At 43.3% G+C, this 23764-nt stretch overlaps 1 protein-coding gene across 3 annotated transcripts in view; it reads left to right on the top strand.

Annotated features, from left to right (window-relative positions):
* Positions 1–14585, top strand: part of LOC140719247 (protein phosphatase 1 regulatory subunit 12C-like) — an 82961-nt gene extending 68376 nt beyond the window's left edge. For all 3 annotated transcript variants that reach the window (XM_073033729.1, XM_073033726.1, XM_073033725.1), the window contains 5 exons: positions 657–762; positions 3474–3578; positions 6381–6431; positions 7390–7440; positions 9580–14585. In XM_073033729.1, the coding sequence (XP_072889830.1) occupies positions 657–762; positions 3474–3578; positions 6381–6431; positions 7390–7440; positions 9580–9666 (400 nt within the window). In that variant the 3' untranslated portion in view covers positions 9667–14585. The remainder of the gene's footprint in view (positions 1–656; positions 763–3473; positions 3579–6380; positions 6432–7389; positions 7441–9579) is intronic.
* Positions 14586–23764: the final 9179 nt, after the last annotated feature.

Genomic DNA, 23764 nt, shown 5'->3' with positions numbered 1-23764 from the left:
GTAATTTATGACAACAACGTTCCACTGTATGTTTCATGTACATGTGATACATAAAGCTAATCCTTATTCGGCGTCTGGCAAGGGAAAATCCAATAAAGGTCTAACTTCTCATCATCTTTTTGCTGGAAATCAAACATATAGCTCTGTGAGGACATGTATAGTGACCTCCTATAACTAACCAAACTACCAAGAGTATGTCACTGTTCATGCATGATTTACAACCATTTACATATGTGTTTGAAAGCACCTGATACCTTCAAAATTGTACTTCATTTGGAAAACAACCTAACAGTAACCTGACAAAAATTTACGAAATGTGGTCTAAGCTGGCTGGGAATGGTTACCATTCTGTCATGGAATGGTAACTGCACCAAAATTAACTTCGGCAACTTTTCCCTGACGGACAGAACGTTCCACAACAGCTGAGTTGCACTGAAATCACCTTGCAGATCCTTTCCCATTCCCATTCCCATTCATGGCTGAAGTTCTAGCCTAGTACAACAGGACTTGAATTTTGGTAAAATTCTGTGTCTATCTGTTTTTTTCTGATGTTCTAAATCTTAGATATATGTTTGATCCTGCTATAAATAGTAGGTTAGACCTTATTTCTGGTGACAACCGATGGAAACTAAAGTAATCTCCTCTTGGTTGATTAGTTCAAGTCTGGCCAACCAAATGAGTGATTGGACTCGGGACAGAATTGGAACTTCCACCTATCGCAGTGCAGGCGGAGTGACAGACAGTAATGGTGACTTCAGGAAGGTAATAATGGGCAAAGGGTTTGGATCATTGTTATTGTCTGTGTGTGAATATGTTATATTGAGCATTTCAGTCTGGGTGAACATTGATTGTACAATTGCCAAAGGTGATTAGCACAATCACAATCTGAATGGGTAACTTTAATCAAAGTATGTACAATATATGTTACCATAAACTACCTTCTTGCAGACATTTACAGGAAAATAAAAGATTACAATAGACTTTATGAAGAATTATACAAAAAGAATTTCAATTTTTAAATACAATTAAGAGAAGATAGTTGAAGCGATGTATAACATTGATGCTCGTTGCAGTCCTATACAGTGTTCACATAGAGTGAAGTTCACAGAATTTGATCATTAACACTGGAAAGTGGTGCTTACTTTAGAACTGTCTCAGTGTTTGTCAAAAGAAATGAATGGCCGAGAAGGTTCAACAAATGGTGCTACGAAGTAAGAACAGTATCACTGTAAAATAAATCGTGTTAACATTGGGGAAGCAGAGTTTCTGATTTGGGCACATTAGATGGACATCTATACAAGCTTTAATCATGGGACCAAGTGGCTTCACTGCAGACTGCTGACACCCAGTTCAAAGTATGGTGACTGTGACCAAGGGGATTCAAACTAAGCTAACCACTTACTTTAAAAAAAATGCAATCAACCTAAGAACGATTATGGTAAAAGTGTTGGTTTAACTGTGTTGAAAGTCTCTGCCCAGTGGGTCAGAAGATCAAAGGTTCAAGCCCACCATTCAAGATGCGAGTGTATATCCTTAGTTGGTCCTCCATTGCAATTATGAGAGAGATTGATCTCTCTTTTAGCACATCATTAGGTGGATGTTAAAGATCTCATGAAGTGCTGGAGAAACTCAGCAGATCAGGCAGCAACTACGGAGAGGAATAAACAATCGACGTTTTGGGCCGAGACCCTTCATCAGGACTGGAAAGGAAAGGGACAGAAGCCAGAATAAGAAGGTGGGGGTGGGGAAGGAGTACAAGCTGATGGGTGAGACTGGGTAAGGGGGAATGTGGGTGGATAGGTGAGAGGGGGAATGAAATGAGAAGCTGGGAGTGACAGATGGAAAAGGTAAAGGGCTGAAGAAAGACGAATCTGATAGGAGATGACAGTGGACCATGGAAGAAAGGAAAGGAGGAGGGGAACCAGAGAGAGGTGATGGGCGGGTGAGGAGAAAAGGGGTGAGAGGGGAACCAAAATAGGGAATGGAAAAAGAGAGACTGGGAAATGAAAAAAATTAACAGAAGTTAGGTTGTTTGGCTGTGTTTCAAGATTCAAAGTACATTTATTATCAAAGTATGTATACTTAGGTTACGTCCACCCTAGACCAGATAATTTTGAAAACGCCGGTTTTGCGAAAAAACCAAGCGTTTTTGAAAATACCTCCGTCCACATTAAAACTGGTATTTGGGCGAATCTCCTCCTACTAGGCATGCACAGGACACATCTACAGAAAACAAGCAACATATTTGGTGTCGAATCTCGCTGTGAAAGTGCGCGTTTGTGCAGTTACAGACTAGAAAAACTTAAAAGGAAATTGCCAAACAACGGACAGCTGTTGGCTCTTGCGCAGGAGGACATAAAACTAAAAAAAAAAACAAATACTGGAGCATATGGAGGCAACTGACAGGGAGTTCACGGACAGTATGACTGGGCTGACGACGAACATTGAAAAACTGACTAACTCTGTTGCATTAATAAAACACCTTGTTAAATGTATAAAACATGTCTGCATCAGTGTTATCTTGTATTTCCATACAATGTTACATTAGGCTGTTACACATCTATTGTCAGAGAAGTACTTGCATAAATAGGGAAACCACCTTCATACGAGCAAGGATAGAAAACAGGGCAAAGTGAGTATACTTATTTATTCAGTAAGTTATGGGTCAAAGTATTTGGTGAGTATATTTCTAATTCTTCTGGTTTCAGTCTTCTTGCCGTCTATTCTGAAATTGTTAGGTTGTGTGGGGGTTGCGTTCAAGAAAACAATGAAATGCCACGCTACCACCACCATCTGTTCCGGCACGTCATGACAGCGTTTCTAGAAATCTCCAGTTACCCCGTCCATACTACTCTGCCCAATCGCCGTTTTCAAATTTACACAGTCTGGAGGGCGTTTTAGAAAAGCTCCGTTTTCGGGGGAGGAAAACACCGTTTCAGTGTGGACGGAGGGTCAAAACAGAGAAAAAGCTTCTGTTATGGATTTATCCGGTCTAGTATGGACGTAGGCTTAGAGGCAGCTACAAAACAAGAAACCCAAAAGAGCCCATTTTAAAAAAACAATAACACACAATGCACAGAGAGGGGAGTGAAACTACAAGTCATGCAAACAATAAAAGCGAGCAACAATATTCAGAAGGAAGGTGAGTCCATTGGCACGAAGCCCGGAGCAGGCCCACAGCCTCAACCTCAGTTCATCACACAGCGGAGCAAAACATCACAGAGCTCGCAGACACAAAGCCCAGGGCAGGAGATTGACAGGAGTGATTCTTCATTTCAAAATGGTCGCTTTCAGAAAAAAGTGGTTGGTGTTCGGGAGTTTCTGAGTGACAGTGGCTATTGCATTTACCCTTGCATTAGCACATTGGAAGTTGGTGTATTTTGTGAGGAGCTTTGAGATACTCCTTTGAAGTAATGCGGAGATAACGTGCTGTGGGCGTGCGAAGAACTCACACTGTTCTTTTGTTCATTCAGATGTATGAGATGGTCTTGGCAGAGAATGTGAAACTCAAGGAGCAGTTACGAGATGCACAGTATTACCTCTCACAGGCTAATCATGAGTTGGAGAGGGTAATGAAGGTAAGAAATCAAGTCTGCTCTTAACTGAGTTGAAAGTTAATTTGTTTGCAAGTCTTGCAGCTGTTACTGTCATCGTCCCTGTAGCTGGTGCACACATTATTAACTGCCTGTTTTCTGTTCTTTGATCATAAACCTCAGCACATTATAACAACTTTAATGGCCAACTGATGAGTGTTCACTTTTGATCTGCCTCAGGTTTTTGCACAGAGGGGGCCATTCAAGCCTTTGCAAACTTTCTACAAGAGCAACTCACTCATTCCATCCCTGGCCCCTTCCTTTTAGGCTTGCAGCAGTTTCCTGTTGAAGGCCGCACAGCACATCTGCAGGCGCCGCTTTCTGGGTTCCAACCACGCGTGGCTTATTAATTCTCTTCCCCTTTACACCTGTGACCTCTAGTTCTCAGCTTCTCCACTGACATGAAGAGCCTCCCATGATGTGCTCTATCCAAACGCCGTGTCATTTTATGTATTTCTATTGGTTCTCCCCTTCAGCCACTGTAAAGAAAACAGAGCCCCTCTGATCAGTCCTTGCAACTGTCATCCCTGGAACTGTTGACTTAAATCCTTTCTAGACTTTAATGCCTTCACATCCTCCTTGTTATAGGCAACCAGAACTGAATTCAGTGCTCCAGCTGACACTAGGCCAGTGTATTTCCTCAGGTTTTGCCTGACTTCCCTTTTAAACTCCATTAGTATTTTGGTTCCTTGTGGTGTTCTTTTGTTTCGTGGACACCTGCAAAGAGTAAGAATTTCAGGCCATATACTGTATACATTCTCTGATATTAAAGGGAAACTTTGAACCATTGGTAAAGCTCAAAATGCACGTGTCCAATTAATATGTGTCTTAATTGCAAAGTTGTGGACACAACTCAGCACATCACAGAAACCAACCTGCCCTCCGTGGACCCACTACTTCTCGCTGCCTAGACAAAGCAGCCAGCATAATCAACGACTCCACCCACCCTGGACAACCTCTGTTCTCCCCCTTCCCGTTGGAAGATACGGAAGCCCGAACGTATGCACCACCAGGCTCACGAACAGCTTCTGTCCCACTGTTATAAGACTATCGAGCAGTCCCCTCGTACAGTAAGATTGACCGTTGACCTCGCAATCTACTTCTTAATAACTTTGCTCCTTGTTGTCTGTCTGCACTGCACTTTCTCTGTAACACTCTACTCCGCATTATGTTGTTTTCCCTTGTATATTGACATGATCTATATGGATAGCATGTTTCTAAGTTTTTCCACAGTATCTCAGTACGTGTGAGATAATATCCAATTTAATTTAACCACTTTTATCATCTTATCACTTTCAACAACCTGTGCGCCCGTGTTCCCAGAGCCTCCTGCTCCTGCAGTCCCTTTAGAACAATATCTTTCATTTCCTCTCCACATTCGTTTTAGTAAAGTGTGCCATCTCAGATTTCTCCACATTATCTTTCGCAGTGTGTTTGCCTGTTCTGCCAGTCCATTTATATCCTCTTACAATTTACTACCATGCCTTTTGCAGAAAGGATAACTAGCCCAGTAATCAGCCTGACCTCCTCATGCTTCCCTACATTCCTAGTTGGTGGCTGGGGTTCTTTAATTGCTGTGAGCAGATACTGCAGCAGGCGTTTACTGTCACTATAATGCTGGTTTTTGTTTACCATCTCTGTATTCTGTAATCTCACTAGACTTGATAGAGGTGTACAAGATGATGAGAGGCACAGATCAAGTAAACAGCCAGAGACTTTGTACTTGGGCAGACATATGAGGGGGAATAATTTTAATGTGATTGGAAGAAAGTAAAGGGAGGGTGCTAGAAGTAGGTTTTGTTACACAGAGGTGGGTACGTGGAACATACTGCCAATGGTGGTAGTAGAGGCAGATACATTAGGGGTATTTAACAGACACTTAAATAAACACATAGATGAAGGAAAAGCAGAGAGTTACACGGAAAAGAAGGTTTGGATTGATCTTTGGGTAGGATAAAAGGTCAGCACATTGTGTGCTGAAAAGCCTGAACTCTTCTATGTTCTCGGCACTTGGCTTCTTAAAAGGTTGCGAGACAGGATGAGAGTTGTTGTTGAGTGCCGTATTGGGAGTACAGCATTGAAGGACTTGCTGACCTTCATGAGACGTTGCTTGGGTTCAAGGTCCTCAGTACCTGTGGGAGACACAAGTCCACAGTCCACAATGCCTGTGGGAGATGCTAATCCGCAGTGAGACGCCAGTCTGCAGTGAGACACTGGTCCACAGTGCCCACAGTGAGACACTAGTCCACAGTCTGCAGTGAGACGCTGGTCGACAGTGCCCGCAGTGAGACGCTGGTCGACAGTGCCCGCAGTGAGACGCTGGTCCACAGTCCGCAGTGAGACGCTGGTCGACAGTGCCCGCAGTGAGACGCTGGTCCACAGTCCGCAGTGAGACGCTAGTCCGCAGTGAGACACTGGTCCACAGTCTGCAGTGAGACGCTGGTCGACAGTGCCCGCAGTGAGACACTGGTCCACAGTCTGCAGTGAGACGCTGGTCCACAGTGAGACTCTGGTCCACAGTCCGCAGTGAGACGCTAGTCCACTGTGCTGTTGCACCTTTTGAAAAACAGTGTTACCTCAACACTAATATCTTAACATCCCACAGCAAACCCCTCTGTGACGTGGTCTACCACTGCTGCTTATGGAAACTTCATGCCACAGTCAGTGATAGTGCCACCATTGTAATAATGGGTGTATTAAATGACTCACTATACACTTTGAGATGTGATGAGTTGTATACAACACTTTGTTATTTTTAACTGGTGCTTACGTTTTACTCACTTTCAGAGACAGGAGCAGCGTGGAGATCAGCCTGCACAATTAGAGCTGGAGAGATTCGTAAGTTCGTAATCTCAGCTTTTCCTGGTTTTGGGGTGGCAGTTTGTCTTTTCAACAAAATTAGAACGAAACTGTCCTTGAAAGCACAGATGCTAACATCAAGCTGCCTATAAACATGCAATTCCAGAAAGTGTTCACTCCTTCAGATAAAATATTTACAAAGTGAGCATATAGACTCAATGCCCATCTCCTCCCTCTGATTCCCCTCCTCCTTCCCTTTCCCTGATGGTCCTCTGTCCACTCCTATCAGATTCCTTCTTCTACAACCTTTTAGCTCTTCCACATCACCTCCCAACTTCTCACTTGATCCTCCTTCCCCATCCACCCACTTTCCCCCTCACTTGGTTTCACCTATCACCTGCCTGCTTGTACTCCTTGCCCTCTGCTCCCATCCAACTATTTATTCTTTTCCCTTTGTTTCCAGTCCTGATGAAAGTTCTCGGCCTGAAACATCGACCCTTCATTCCTCTCCATATTGGTCTGCATTTCCAGAATCTCTCGTGTTTATCAGTGCATTTTAGTTGTTACTGTAGATGGTGGTCGTTGTGTAGGGTAGGCATGTGAACAGTGATTACTATTTCCCCTTCACTGGTAAAACTTCCATCGATGTTCTCCTTCAGATCGTTGGCTGCATGCTAGTAAATGAGATTCGGTTGGATTCGTCCTTGGTTAGCATGAGCATGATAGGTTGAAGGGCCTGGTTGGTACTGTATAGTTCCTTGTATTTGGTTGCATTTTTGGAAGATTTTGGGTGTTGAATAAAATATGGCAGAAAGAAATGGAATGATGCTCTTCAGAAGAGCAAGTACCTGCCTAGTATTTCAAATGACCAACCTCTGTGCGATCTTATTCTATAAAGTGTAGGGATTGGGATGATAATTTACATTACAACTGTCATTTTTTATATGGTTTGCCAGTGGGGATAATATTGATCAGTGTCTGTCTCTTTATAAAACAGGAACGAAGGGCATTTGAAAGAAAGACAGCTGAACTGGAAGAGAGGCTACAGGTAATTGAGAAAGATGAAGACAACAGCATCACCATCATGGTTGTTGTGGGTGTACGTTACAGGAAGTTCTCGGTAATACTCTGTTAACAAAGTCCCTCAGTGCTGAGGGTATTGAGGAGAGAAGAATAAATTCCAGCCTTGCCAGTGACTTCTGTATCACATGAATACAGGATTTATTTTAGAAAGTAAATTTGAAGTCAGTTGGTAAGTTGTCGCCCTTTTGCCTCTTCAATTGAGGAAACAAGTAATTGGTGAGGTTGCACTAGAGTCCAGTTTTGATAACCACATTAGAGGGAAAATGTGACTAAAATAAAAAAAATTGTAGGAAAGGTTTATTATTTAGAGATACAGCATTGTAACAGACACTTCCGGCCCAGTTGCACCCATGTGACCTTTCAACCTAAAAACACCGCTATCTTTGGATACGTCCTTCTATCCTGAGGCTGTGCCCTCTGGTCCCAGACTCCCCCACTATAAACTTTGGAATGTGGGAGGAAACCGGAGCTCCCAGAGGAAACCCACAGGGAGAACATACAAACTCCTTGCAGGCAGCGGCGAAATTTAAACCTGGTGGTTGGTGCTGTAATAGCTTTCCGCTGACCACTACACTACCATGCTGCTCTGTACCGGGGGTGGGTTGCTTTGACTAGGAATTTACTCCCTGTAACGTTGGAGATCGCAAAGGTATGTAAAATCATGAGGGGCATAGGCAGGGTTAGAGCATGTAGCCTTTTTCCTTGAGAGGTGTTGCTAAAAACAGGAGGGCAAAGGTTTAAGGTCAGTGGCAAGAGAATTAAATGGACTTTGGGGGCAGATTTTTCACACAAAGGGTGGTGCGTATTTAGTTGCTAGGTATAGTGAAGAAGAGAAAATCTGCAGATGCTGGAAATCCAAGGAACACACATGAAATGCTGGAGGAACTCAGCAGGCCAGGCAGCATCTATGGAAAAAAGTACACCTTATCTCCTTGCCTGCTCATCGCCTCCCTCTGGTGCTCCTTCCCCTCCTTTTCTTTCTTCCACAGCCTCTATCCTCTCCTATTAGATTTCCCATTCTCCAGCCCCGTGTCTCTTTCAGCAATCAACTCCCCAGCTCTTTATTTCAGCCCTCCCCCTCCCAGTCTCACCTATCACCTTGTGTTGTGGCACATTCACAACATTTAAAAGTCATCTAGCTAAGTGCATGTATAGGAGAAGTTTGGAGGGATATGGGCCAAGTGTGGGTAGATAGGATTAGCTCACTGGGCCACACAGTTGGCATGGATGAGATGGGCCAAAGGGCCTGTTTCCCAGCTATACGTCTCTGACTCTAAAGCCATCGTCAGATCTGCTGATCCAGGCCACTCTAACCCTACACCACAAACACATTTTGTGAGGCCAGTGAAAGAGGTGGTGACTAAAAATAGATTTTCAGCCTGTTCGCAAACCGTCTCCTTCATGTGTCTTTGCAGTTTTTTCTGCATGCACGATTGTTCCAAACATTTCTGTGAGTGGCTTGTTTGCTCCTTTTAGCCCTTCTCTGAGCTCTTTGCATTCCAGTCCTCTGGAAGTGTAACCACAGTTGTACAGTAGGAACCACAATGGCCATTTATGAAGCTTGCACAGGTAGCAGTGTGCTAGTGGCTTGGTAGTGTTCAGGGTGGACTTTGGCCAGAAGATAGGGATAGTCTCCCTGCTCTTCCTCCTCAAAGCTGTGGCAAGAAACATTTCACTTCAACCAGGCCTGTCTTTCAACAGTTCGCCTGAGAGAGACAAATAAGAATTATCTACCTCCAGCATAAGGCATAAGGGGTGGGTCTGCCTGATTATCAACAGAGGAATTTGAACCTGTAACTGCCACTCAGCCACAACTGACCCCTTCATGGTGTTGCTTTTAAAGTAGGCTTATATGTATAGCAAGATTCGAGGTTCAAATTTACTCATCACATGTACATCGAAACATACAGTAAAATAGGTCAAAATGGAGGGCTATGTGGGAGGGAAGGGCTAGATTAAAAGATCAGCACGACATCGTGGGCCGAAAGGCCTGTGCTGTGCTGTAACGTTCTATGTTTTATCTCCATCCGTTACGCTTGAAGAAGTACTGAGTGCCAACTTGTATGTTACTTAACTCCTTTTCCTTCCTCCCCTCTACTCATAGATTTTAACAGATTTAAGAGCTGACAATCAGAGGCTTAAGGATGAGAACGCAGCGCTGATCCGCGTCATCAGCAGACTATCGAAGTAGTGAAAGTGCCACTGTCCCAATGGACCAGCTTGTGGGAGAGCAAATGCCAGCACTGTTATGGTGGAGCTGACCTGAGGTCTGGGTCAAAGGGGAATATTTTCAATGCCAATGATCATTCCATGGCAAATCAAAATTACTGTTGTTGGGGGGAACGATGGCAGAGGCAGGAGAGAGCAAAGCTAGACCAGGCGAATCGCCGACATGGTTCAGGTAGACAACACTGACCAGTGTACGTTAAATCAAATCAACGTGCCAACCCCTCTGTCCTAAACCCTGTTACTTAACTTTCACACCTAATTAGTGTGAAGTTTCTTCATTGGATCTGCATTTGCCTGGAAGATATATTTATGTTTTTGTAAATGGAAGTAGTACTTCCTATACCCATGTGTCTGTGTGTGCTGGTCAGTTGGACGTGTGCGTTGCTGTCTCTTGTCCTTTCACTGTGACCATTTGGAGATTACCACTGTCCCTTTCTCCTTGCACTCCATGAATATTTCTCGCAATCTTCCTTCCACAAACATTCCTAAGTTGCAATTCTAGTAACAATCATTGTACAGAATGTAAAAGATTTTGAGTGCCTGTATGCAGATTTTTTAAAAAAAGATATCATTGCAGTATTAAAACTGAGAAATTAATGTGAATGTTAATCATTTCAATTTGAACTGGGGATAATTTTTCCAATCTGAGCTTGAATGGGTCAGAATTGAACTAAATTTCAAACCTCATTGTTTCAGATATACAGTAGTCTTTCCCGTGACATGAGCTGAGAAAATATGAACTGATTTTGTTCAAATCTCTTTGCTGTCCTCTTTGAAGAGGTCAGGCAGTTCCTTACTTTTTGTATCACTGTGGTGCTGTGTCAGTACTCTGTGTGAAGTTATGGCCTTGGAGCAATTAGCAGTCTGTAGACCCTGTGGAAACAGTTACACCATTTATCTGCAGCTTGAAGGTTTTGTTTCCTAATGGCATCTGTGGCAGAGCGAGCTGTACCACAGTACTGCTCTAAACCCAAGGCATTTTTCTTTTCACCTGAATACTTTGGAAACCAGACCTCAATATTGCTGGTTTTCAATGTCCCTAACTTGCCCAGAAACATTATGTGATAGTAGTGGGGCTTACATAACCATGAGAGTGTGTTCCAGGCAAGAACTCATCTTGTGGGCAAAGCCAGTGGGTAGGATGCTGAGCATTTCTTTGTTACATTAGCTTTGCATACTGATGGCCAAAATGTGAGATTTACAACCCTTGCTGCAAGGTAGAGCATCTTGGTTTGTCAATCAGGATGACAATCTGGCCGGTTATACTAATGGCTTTCTGGAACAGGTTGTGACCAAGCACTTGGAAGCTAAGTTACATCCCATATGTGCCTGTGATGCTGGGGGAGGTGATTGGGAAGCGATCATGAACACAAACTTGTCCTATTAGTGACATATTTCCAAAACACAAAAAACTATAGATGCTGGACTCTGATCTAAAATCAGAAAATGATAGAAGTGCCTGTGTGGAGGAGAGAATTTATATTATTGGTCTTGATTCTGAGACCCATCGTGAAAGCGAATGCTGCCTTTGAGCATTATTCTTTTAAAGATTTAAGTCTGCCAGTACCGAATGGTCTTCTGATTTTGTATTTAATTTCTACCCAAATTGTGAATTCAGGGCCACAAAGACTAGGGTCAGTTTCTCTGGAAGTAGGTGTATTTATCAGGTATAATGGACATTAGGATATCTTCCCACCTCGACTTTTTGTTCTCCATTGTGCTCACTTTGGGTCCTGCGTCTTAATATTCCCAACCAGCATGTCTTATCTTTCAGTTTGTTATTACAGTTAACAAGTTTTTAATTTATTCCTCGGCTATTTGTCGAGTGGTTTTTACTGTCGAATTTCTGGAAGGTAAACTGTTTGCCACAGTAGTTTGAGCTTTTCACACGTCCGAAGCTACTGTCTCCTATGTGGGTCACCTACTCAGACTGTCTGCCCAAGTGTTTGGCTGCTGTGCATGCTTGTCGGGCACTAGGTGTGTCTGCCTGGCCCATTCTGCTGACCACAGTCAGGCTGTAATGAGTTTCATATCCATTCCCTCCCACCCCGTGAGAGAGGTCTGAGGGCTATCTACACTGCCTAGTGCAATCGATATTTTCATCAGGAGATACCACAAAGCAGTTCCAAAGGCTGGAACAGAATTGTGCAAGTTATATTTTTCAAATTATGGATGCAGTTCAATGCTATAATTTTGTTAACGTGAATCATTGCTTCCCAACCTGAAAGTAAACAGTGCCTGCAATGCTTGTGAGAACGATCACAGTATCGTAGGAAGTGAGCTTCTGATTGTTAGGTAATTGGCAGCAAATGTAAGTGTGGGCTGCAGGTAGTGAGGGAGGGGGTATGTGGGTGGGTCTTTTCTAATAAGGTGATTATTATGTGCACTCAAAAATTATTGTACAGTTAGTGGTTTTTATGTGAAGTTTATATTACAGTTAGAGACTCACTTCAGAGTGAGCAGGTGCCTTTGCCCTTGAGCGTGGTTTCCTTTTCCTGTAAATTTTCTTTGTTCAGTAAGATGAAATGTCGGGGTGTCAATTGCAGGAGGTGGATTGTTCAGGACCTGGAGCTGCACAGTGTAAACGTCCTGCTATGGAACTGCACCCAGATCGCCAGCACATCATCTTTTCCAGTGTTGTTGCACTGCAATACAGGCCAAGTTGGCCAACGTGTTAAACGTTGTGTAAACATAAGTGGACTCACTGGGCCATCTAGTGGAGAAGCTGTCATGTACACCCATTTATTAAATGCAGTACTCACCCAGCACCACCTCTTGCATCTTGTCTTTTCCTTCATCATAATGGTCTCTTTTTAAACTTCTTCCATTTTCCTGACATGGCAGCCACAGCCTAACCTGGGGGCTGCTCCCTCCACCTGTTGGAATTGTTTGTGAACTTTACCAACTGGATCTTGTCACCGTTAGAGAATGCCCGTCCCCACACACCAGCAGCATTTACTTTCAGAACCCAGCCAAGCGCACAGTCGAGACACTGCCTCTCCTGCATTTCAGCATCTTTTAGTTTCTAAAGAAATATCCCCTTAGTGCTGGGACAACCAGAGATGATGACTTTAGTTGGCCTTCTTGCTGCTTGTTTTGTTTGAAGGGTCTTTGGGTGCAAATGCTTTGTGGCCTTTTCTCTATTGACACGTAAGAGAGTCTCAATCACGGCAGTGAGGATGCGAGACACGATGGGGGCAGTTAGTGAGCTGTTAGAGTGGAAAGAAACCCTTGTGGGGGCACTCTTGGTCTAAAATTTCACAGAATGAAGTGTCACGGTTTTTAAAAATTGTTTGAGCACTTTTGGGTATTTCTCTGTTCCCCGCTCCCCCAGGTTCCATTAGCTAAATGTGTTTAGTTTCTCTTTCTTAATACTTTGAAAGGATGGATGTTTCCAGCTTCTTTCTCCAGATCTCTTCACACTGAAGGTCTGGGTGGGTTGCTGTGAGTATTTGCCAGCAAAGCTTTTCTCTGAGTACCATACATTAGCTAGTACCGCCAGAAATGGTCCTGAGATACAGCAAGAACCATAACAAAGTTTGCAAAAGCTGGTGAAAGCATGTTAGGATAAATGTTTGTATGTGTTGTTAAAGCATAACTGCTCAAATGAACTGCAGATACTGACCAGCTACAATTCTTTCAGACTACTGTATATTCAATTACACCATGTGAAATTTCAAAAGGCTTCAGATCATTAGAGGTTCCACCTACAAATTAATTGCCAGAAACTATACATGCTGTAGATACCTATGTGACCAATGAAGCTCCTTCTGTTGTCAGAGCTTTCTTCCCCTCAGAATATAGCTCCACCTGGTTTAAAATAACTGTTCAAAAAATACTATACTAAACTGTGGAAAAACCTGGACTTTCTGATGTAATATCATTTATTTTTTTTAAAAAACTATCCTGGTGACTCAAATGGCAGAAATGCTGTTAAACCGCTTCTCTTGAACTATGGCAATAAACTTCCGTGGAACTGTAAATTTGGTCCTGGGGATTTTGTATTATCCATCCCAGTACCCTGAGTATGTAACGTGACAAAATAAAGTCCCATTTAGGATTGAAGGTTAGGAGAACTACCCACAATACTTCTGAATGTGACTGGGATTGGCACACCCAGTGCCATTGTGTTTAGGTATTCCCAAGAACAGTCACAAAATCCCCCAGTAGTCGGCCCACTCTCAAACTATAATCATTCCAGGTCATTGGCCTGAGTTTTCCCGCTGCACATCTCAAAGGGATTCAGTGATGCTCTTTGTGTGGAGAACATTTTGAGGTGATATAGCGGACATCGTCTTAGCCGAGTTCCATTGCCAATTGAGCCAATGACAAAGACCTGTGTTGATGGGATTGGGGAGGGTTGGCAATCACTGAAAGGATTGTGGCTTCATTGAATCTGAAGTAGTGCCTTGGCATTATGCTGCAACATGGTTAATATTGAAGTACTTGTGTCAATTTTTTTATATATATTTCAATCTAAAATGTGAAGTGTATTGTGAGTCGGCAGGCATGCCACTAAAAGTCTTAATTATTGTCAATGGCTAGGTTTATCAGATACAAAACAAATTATTCTAAATGTCCCCTCTCCTGCCAGGATTTGAAACATTTTTTTGTAAGACTCTCAAAACATCCATGGGATGCTGTATCGTGTTTAAATACTGTGCCATGAATGGTTATATGAATATATGTATATGGAATTTTAAAAAAACAGAATATGCATTTTTGCAAATGTGCAATATACAGAATTCTTCTACAAAGTATTTGTTACAGCAGCTAAGCTGCATTGTTTTAAGCACAGAAAATGCTGTTGATGCCTTGTGTAACTTATGTGTAATTAAAAGGCAGCATTAACGTTTATTAAACCATAAATTGCATTTTAAATTTGTATATATGATTTTACTTGGATCCCTTTTTCCATGAGTAAGCGATATATGTACGGTAGTTATATTATTTTTGTTGACTGCAGATTCTTGACGAACACAGCTGGAAGATTATCTTATTTTTGCTTTTGCTTAGCCTGATGCCATATTACTCATCAATGTAAGTGTGTCTAGTCAATACCACAAGGAGATGTAGGAGGAGGCTGTACTCGGCCCCTCAACATTCAGTGTGGTCGTGGCTCATCGATGCCATATTACTCATCAATGTAAGTGTGTCTAGTCAATACCACAACGAGATATAGGAGGAGGCTGTACTCGGCCCCTCAACATTCAGTGTGGTCGTGGCTCATCGATGCTGCCCTCAACTCTGTTAGTTCTCATGGCCCTCAGTTCCTCAGCCTGGAGGCCAAGTCATCAGATATATTCAAAGCTGAGATTTATTCATCGTCATTATATGACGTGGGCGATTGCGGTCTCCATAACCATGATTGCTCTTGGCAAATTTTTCTACAGAAGTGGTTTCCCATTGCCCCCTTCAGGCAAGTGCCTTTACAAGACGGGTGATCCCAGTCATGATCAATACTCTTCAGAGGTTGTCTGTCTGGCATCAGTGGTCGCAGAATCAGCTGCTCATTCGACCACCAACCACCTGCTCCCATGCCTTCATGTGGCCCTGATCGGGGGACTAAGCAGATGCTACACCTTGCCCAAGGATGGCCTGCAGGCGAGTAGGGAGAATGAGAGTCTTACACCTCCTTTGGTAGAGACATATCACCACCCACCACCCAGAGGTTTATTAGGTTTTTGATTGGGGTATAAAGGGTTATGGGTTTGAGAGGGATAATAAACCAACTATGATTGAAGGGCAGGGTTGATGGGCCAAATGGCCTAAAACTGCTCCTATGTCTTATAGTCTCTTGAATTATATCTATGGCCACCTTTAATGTGGTAGCCCGGTCACCACCACTCCCAGGGGGCGAGAATGTCAAAGCTGCACCACCCTCTGAGAAGACATTTTTACACACGTTGCTGACCAGCCCCACATCCTTTAGTTATGTTTCCTTGTTGATGAGTCTTCCACTAGGGAAAACATCTGAACATCTACCCTGACAACCACCATGATGTTTATATTTGATAAGGCTTTTCTAAACTTCACAGAGTATCTAAAATTTGTCTGTCCACCCTCCACCTCTTCCCAGGAATTGCCTCTGGTGAATCTCCTTTAGACTGCCTCCCTTATTCTGTATCCTTTTTGGGTAAGAGTTAGTATATGAGGGGCGTTTGATAGCTCTGGGCCTGTAATCACGAGTTTAGAAGAATGAAGGTGGGGGTATCTCATTGAAACCTATTTAAATGTTCTAGATTAGTACAGGTGACAGGTTACAGGGAAAAAGAAGAATAAGGTTTTGAGGGAAAGTAAATCAATTATTGAATGACGGAGCAAACTCGATGGGATGAATGGCCTAATTCTACTACGTCTTATGGGGCCAAAACTGCAGATTATTCCAGGAAATGGTCTCACTAACACCCTGTACAACTGGAATAAGACCCACCTATTGTTAAAGTCCAACCCCTTTGCCGCCTTAACTATTCATTGGACCAGCCTGGTAGCTCTGACTCAGACACTAGAAAACCTCAATCCCTCTGTGCTTCATTCACTCATAGTCCTTCCCCATTTACAAACCAATTTTCCCTTACCAAAGTGCATGCAATCATCACAGGCACTTGCATGTGGCACCTTATCAAATATCTTTTGGACATAGGAGCAGAATTAGAGCATCTGGCCCATCGAGTCCGTGCCATTCAATCAGCCAATGCGCTAACCATGCCAGTAACTTTCCTGTAATGCCATGGGCTCTTAACTTGGTAAGCAGCTTGTGTATGGCACCTTGTCAAAGGCTTTCTGAAAGTCCAAATATACAACCATTACATCCCCTTTATTACTCCTACTTATAATCTCCTCAAAGCATTCCAACAGATTTTTCAGGCAAGATTTTCCCTTAAGAAAACCATGCTGACCTTGTCCTATCTTCTCCTGTGTCACCAAGTGCTCCATAACCTCATCCTTAACAATTGACTCTTACCATCTTCTCAACCACTGAGGTCAGACTAACTGGTCTATAATTTCCATTTTGCTGCCTCCTTCCTTTTTTAAAGAGTGGAGTGACACTTGCAATTTTCCAGTCCTCTTTTAGAACCCTAGTGTGCAGTTCATCTGGTCCAGGTGACTTGTGCACCTGTAAGTCTCCCAGTTTTTTTTTAGCACTTTCTAGCTTGTAATAGTAACTGTACTCACTTCTCTTCCCTCACACCCTTCAACACTGGGCAACTTCCACCATTGTCCCTGTACCAAAAAAGATCAAGGTAACATGCCTGAATGACTGGCATCCCATCGCGCTCACCTCAATAAAAAGCAAATGCTTTGAGAGGCTGGTCAAGGATTACATCTGCAGCTTGCTACCACCCAGACTGGAACCCCTACAATTCACCTACCGACACAACCAATCAACAGACGACACAATAGCCACTGCTCTACACACCGTCCTTACACATCTGGAGAAGAGGGATGCTTATGTGAGAATGCTGCTCTTGGACTACAATTCCGCATTCAACACCATAATTCCATCTGGGGTCGACAGGAAGCTTAGAGACCTTAGCCTTGAACCTGCCTTGTGCAGCTGAATCCTGAACTTCCTGTCAAATCGCAGGCAGGTGGTAAGAGTGGGCTCCCCCCACCTCTACCCTTCTGACTCTTAACACAGGAGCCCGTCAGGGCTGTGTACTATGTTCCCTGCTTTACTCCCTGTATACCCATGACTCTGTCGCCACCCACAGCTCTAATCTGTGAATTAAATTTACCAACAACACTACATTGATTGGTCTAATCTCAAACAATAATGAGGTAGCCTACTGGGAAGAAGTCATCTCTCTGACACACTGGTGTCAAGAAAACAACCTCTCTCTCAATGTCGCAGAAACAAAGGTGCTGGTTGTGGATTATAGGAGGAATGGAGACGGGCTAATCCCTATTGACATCAATGGATCTGGGCTTGAGAGGGTAAATAGCTTTAAGTTCTTCGGCATCCACATCACCCTCACCTGGTCTGTACACCAGCTGTGTGGTGAAAAAGGCACAACAGCGCCTCTTTCACCTCAGACAATTGAAGTTTGGTGTGGGCCCCCAGATCCTAAGAACTTTCTACAGGGACACAATTGAGAGCATCCAGACTAGCTGCATCACTGCCTGGTGTGGGAACTGTACCTCCGTTAATCACAGGATTCTGCAGAGAGTAGTGTGGACAGCCCAGCACACCTGTAGTTATGAATTTACCATGATTCAGGACATTTACAAAGATAGGTGTAAAAAAAAAGGGCTCAAAGGTTCTTTGGGGACCTGAGTCACCCCAACCATGGTCTAATCCAGCTACCATCTGGGAAATAGTACCGCAGCATAAAAACCAGGACCATCCGGCTCCAGGGTGGCGTCTTCCACCAGGCCATCAGACTGATGAACTCGTGCTGATCTCAGTGTATTTCTATATTACACTGATGTTCTATAAGTTGTTATAATTTACTATCATTGCACATGTAGATGGAGACGTAACGTAAAGATTTTTACTCATGTTTGTGAAGGAGGTAAGAAATAAAGTCAATTCAATTCAATCGTGTCTTCCACAGTGAAGACATGCAAAATACTCATTTAGCTCATCTGCCATCTCCTTGTCCCCTATTATTATTTCTGCAGCCTCATTTCCTAGCGGTTCTATATTCACTCTCATTTCTCTTTTTTGATATTTGAAAAAGCTTTTACTATCCATTTTGATATTGTTTGCTGGCTTGTTTTCATATTTCATCTTTTCCCTCCCAATGATTCTTTTAGTTGCTCTCTGTGGGTTTTTAAAAGCTTCCTACTAATCTTTGCTTTATTGTATGCCCTCTCTTTTGCTTTTACTTTAGCTTTGACTTCCCTTGTCAGCCACGTTTGTACTATTTAAATACATTACATCTGCAGTCTCTCCCTGCTAATTTCCCAAATGTAATTTGCCTTTCATTAAACATGTTGACTGGGTTGGATTATATCAGCAAACATAACGTTGTTTCCTGTTTGATCACTGCCTTGAGTATCTTGCCAGCAGTGAATTAACTGGCGTGTAGTTCAGTTTACCCCCCCATTTCAACAAAGGTGTCGTATTGCCTGACTTCCAGTCCTCTAACACTGCCCCCATCACCCCCCAAACACCCCCTCCCCCCACCACAATATTTAATGAGTTTTCTTCCAGCCAACCTCTGCATTCTGCCACTTTGAGGCTTTGGATGCTGCCTGGATTAGAGGCACGAACGATAAAAAGAGGCTGGATAAGCTTGAGTTGTTTTCTCTGGAGCAGCGGGTGCTGAGGGGAGACCTGATAGAGGCTTATAAAATTATGAGAGGCATAGACAGACAATAGACAATAGGTGCAGAAGTAGACCATTCGGCCATTTGAGCCTGCACCACCATTTTGAGATCATGGCTGATCAATTACTATCAATGCCCGGTTCCTGCCTTGTCCCCATATCTCTTGATTCCCCTATCCATAAGATACCTATAGACAGTATCTTTTCCCCGGGTTGAAATGTCTAATACCAGAGGGGGTATGCGTTTCAGGTGAGAGGAGGTAAGTTCAGGGGAGATGTGCAGGGTAGGTTTTTTATGCAGGGTGGTGGGTGCCTGAATGCACTGCTAGGGGTGGTGAGGGAGCCAGGTACGTTAGGGGTTTTGAAGAGGCTCTTGGCACATCAGTGTGCAGGAAATGGAAGGATAGACACTGTGTGGGCAGGGGGGATCAGTTGAGCGTTTGAATTTGGCACGACATTTTGGGCTGGAGGGTCCATTCCTGGGCAGTACTCCTCAATGCTGCATGAATGCGTGGCCGAAGTGCTGGTGCAGGAAAGTAGGGCTTTGGGTTTTCTTCTAGGACAGGATAGGTTGTGCCTGAACCGGAGACATCTCAACGTTGTCTCTTTTTTACTGTGTACTGTACCAGCAGTCATGGTCAAAATGACAATAAAAAGTGACTTGACTTGACCAATATCCTTGCAGGGAGGTTTGCCCAGGAGGACTTCAGTTAGTGAGGTAAAGGGTGGGATGCAGGATGGTAAAGTCCAGTGAGGAGCAGAGATGGGAGGGAGGATATGGCCAGTGTGTCTCGCCGCATTTACTTATGCAGGGAGCCTCGCGGGTCATTTGATGAGCTGAGATTATGGATTGCTGCAGTCATGGAAAAGTGCTTGAAGGAAATTCTGGGGTAGAGAAGGTTCAGGTGTGGTAGAGGGGTGCAAACATGTTGTGAAACTGATTGGAGAGGATATTCTGGAGGGATCAGGCAATGACAAGATAGGTCGGGTTAAAATCAGGATTCTCACCTTACTGGAGTTTAAGATTGAGATCTTTTTCAGGTTAGCTTTCTTCGTCGTGTACATCAAAACGTGGAGCCATACAGTGAAATGTATCGTTTGCATCAAACGCCAACAGTCTGCAAGTGCCACCATGCTTCCGGCGTCGTCATAGTAACCCGAACCTGCACGTCTTTGGAATGTGGGAGGAAATTCCAGAGGAAATCCACATGGTCACGGGGAGAATGTACAAACTATTTACAGGAGGTGCTATAAAATGTTACGGTAACTGCTATGCTATTATGCCATCTGTGGGCATGTCCATAGTGGGAATTAGAAGAACAAATACGTTGGCGTAGGATGCAAAGCAATAAGGTTTCAGTGGTGTGGATTTTTACTCACCCGGTGCTGACTGAGACTGCCTTAGTGCCAGGGGCTTTAAGGAGGAATTTATAAAATAAATTGAAGAAAGTTTTGTAGAAATTGAAGAAATTGTCCTTGCCCATTATCATTCTCAAGGTCCTTTGGGAATAGGGACCATAGTCGGTAGGCTTCACAGTAGTCATGGAAAATTATTAGGTTGATCTTCAAGTTGGGTAAGAGAGAAGAAAATTAAAAGATCTCAAGAGTAAGATTTTCCACATGGGCTGGTGAATATCTGTAATCCCTTCTGTTCTGAATCCCCATTGCCGTCAGGGTTGTAAGTTAGTGCCTTGTATGGAAAGTGATATCACGTTGGGCTTGTGCAGAAAGAGAGAGTAAGATCAGATTTTGAATTTATAAAACACGGAACAGTACAGCAGAGTACAGGCCCTTCGGTGTTAGGCTAACCTTTTAACCTACTCCAAGATCGATATAACCCTTCCCTCCCACATTGCCCCCCATTTTTCTTTCATCCATATGCCTATCCAAAAGTTTCTTAAGTGCCCCTAATGTATCTGTTACTACCACTACCCACTGTTGAGGCAAGCCCCTAATCAACAAGCTCCAAAATCTGGGCCTCTGCAACTGGATTCTTGACTTCCTCACTGGGAGATCACAGTCAGCACAGATCAGAAATAACATCTCCTCTTTGCTGATAGTCAGCACTGGGACTCCTCACCTCAAAGATGCATGCTTAGCCCACTGCTCCACTTTCTCTTCAGCCACTACTGTGCAGGTAGGCAGGGCTTAAATGCCGTCTATAAATTTGACGATGACACAACTAAATTTCAGACGGTGATGATGAGGCATACAGGAGTGAGACAGATCACCTGTTTGAGTGGTGTTGCAACAGCAGCCTTGCGCTCGACGACAGTAAGACCAAGGAATTGACTGGATTTCACACACACACCCCACACGCGCACACACCACACGCACACACACCACACGCGCACACACCAGTCCTCATCGAGGGATCAGCAGTGGAACGAGTGAGCAGTTTCAAGTTCCTAGGTGTCATCATCTATGAAGATTTATCGTGGGCATATCGATGCAATTGCAAAGAAAGCACAAGAGTGGCTATACTACACTAAGAGTTTGGTGACACTTGATATAACACCAAGGACTCTTGCCAATTTCTCCAGAAGTACCGTGAGGAGCATTCTAACTGGTTGCATCACCGTCCAGAATAGAGGAGCCACTGCACAGGAACAGAAAAAGCTGACGAAAGCTGCAAGCTCAGCCAGCTTCATTACTGGCACTAGTCTACCCAGCACTGAAGACATCTTCAAAAGGCAGTGTCTCAAAAAGGTGGCATCCATCATTAAAGACCCCTCGAGGCTGTGTTCCCATTTGAGCTGTGTATTTGCAGTTAATCTGATCAACCATTTTACATGCCTTCTTCTCATTTAGGAGGAGGTATAGGAGCCTGAAAACCCATATCAATGTTTTAGGAACAGTCTTATCCCTTCCACCATCAGATTTCTGAAGAGACAATGGACCCATGTGCACTATCTCAGTATCTTTCTGCTCTTTTTGCACTACTTATTTAATTTTAAATATATTTCTTATTGGAAAGTATAGTTGTTTTTGTAAATCAGGTTTAAAATCACGGGAATATGTCGTGAAATCTGTTAACTTTGCGGCAGCAGTACAATGCAATACATGATAAATATTGGAAAAAATACAGTCTGTGTATTTATGTGTGTGTGTATTGTGTATATATGTATATTAAATAGTTAAAATAAAAATAGTGCAAAAACAGAAGTAATAAAAAAAGAGATGTAGTGTTATGAATTGTATGGCAGAGGAGAAGAAGCTGTTTCTGAATCGCAGTGTATGTGCCTTCAGGCTTTTGTACCTCCTTCCTGACAGTAGCAGTGAGAAGAGGGTGTATTATGAGTGATGGGGATCATTAATAATGGAAGCCGCCTTCCTCAGGTACTGCTCCTTGAAGATAATCTTGGATACTACAGAGGCTAATGCTCGTGATGGAGATGACTAAGTTTTGATCCTGTGCAGTAGCGCCCCCATCCCTTACCAGGTGGTGTTGCAGCCTGCCTGAATGCTCTCCATGCTACATCTGTAGAAGTTTTCAAGTTTGTTTTGTTATTGTGTATTGCATTGTACTGCTGCTGTAAAAAAAAATCACAAGATATGTCACTGATATTAAACTTGATTCTAATTCCTGCACAGTGCTAAGAGTCCTGCCATTAATCTTGTATTCTGCCTTCAAGTTATAACCATATAACAATTACAGCACGGAAACAGGCCATCTTGGCCCTTCTAGTCCATGCCGAATGCTTACTCTCACCTAGACCCACCGACCTGCACTCAGCCCACAACCCTCCATTCGTTTCCTGTCCATATACCTATCCAATTTTTTTTTTTTAATGACAAAATTGAACCTGCCTCTACCACTTCTACTGGAAGCTCGTTCCACACAGCTACCACTCTCTGAGTAAAGAAGTTCCCCCTCGTGTTACCCTTAAACTTTTGCCCCTTAACTCTTAACTCATGTCCTCTTGTTTGAATCTCCCCTACTCTCAATGGAAAAAGCCTATCCATGTCAACTCTATCTATCCCCCTCATAATTTTAAATACCTCTATCAAGTCCCCCCTCAACCTTCTACGCTCCAAAGAATAAAGAACTAACTTGTTCAACCTTTCTCTGTAACTTAGACGCTGAAACCCAGGTAACATTCTAGTAAATCTCCTCTGTACTCTCTATTTTGTTGACATCTTTCCTATAATTCGGTGACCAGAACTGTACACAATACTCCAAATTTGGCCTCACCAATGCCTTGTACAATTTTAACACTACATCCCAACTCCTATACTCAATGCTCTGATTTATAAAGCCCAGCATACTAAAAGCTTTCTTCACCACCCTATCCACATGAGATTCCACCTTCAGGGAACTATGCACCATTATTCCTAGATCACTCTGTTCTACTGCATTTCTCAATGCCCTACCATTTACCATATATGTCCTATTTTGATTAGTCCTACCTAAGTTTGACCTTTCGAAGTGAGTCACTTCATACTTTTTTTGAATTGAACTCCATCTTAAACTTCTCAGTCCAGTTCTGCATTCTTTAATCTATTTCTTATTCATTCTGGGGTCTTTTGTTACATCAAGAGTTCTAATATTAATCGTGGAATCGTACAACACAGAAATGGGCCCCTTTCACCCCCTCATCAATGCCAGCTCTCATGTCACGATCGTCCTGATCTCTCACATGCAGCCAGCATTTCTCTGCACCTCACAACCAGTGCCCCACCAATCTCCTGTTCTCCAGCTGAACACAAAAGGTCTCGGGGCTGCCCCTCCAAGGGCAGAAGGTTCTTGCTGTTGCCTCGTTGTCCTTAGATTCAGTCCTTCGA

Source organism: Hemitrygon akajei, chromosome 31 (assembly GCF_048418815.1).
Source record: "Hemitrygon akajei chromosome 31, sHemAka1.3, whole genome shotgun sequence".
NCBI lineage: Eukaryota > Metazoa > Chordata > Chondrichthyes > Myliobatiformes > Dasyatidae > Hemitrygon > Hemitrygon akajei.
The sequence above is the reverse complement of the archived record's forward strand: the minus strand, read 5'-3'. Positions and strand labels throughout refer to the sequence as shown.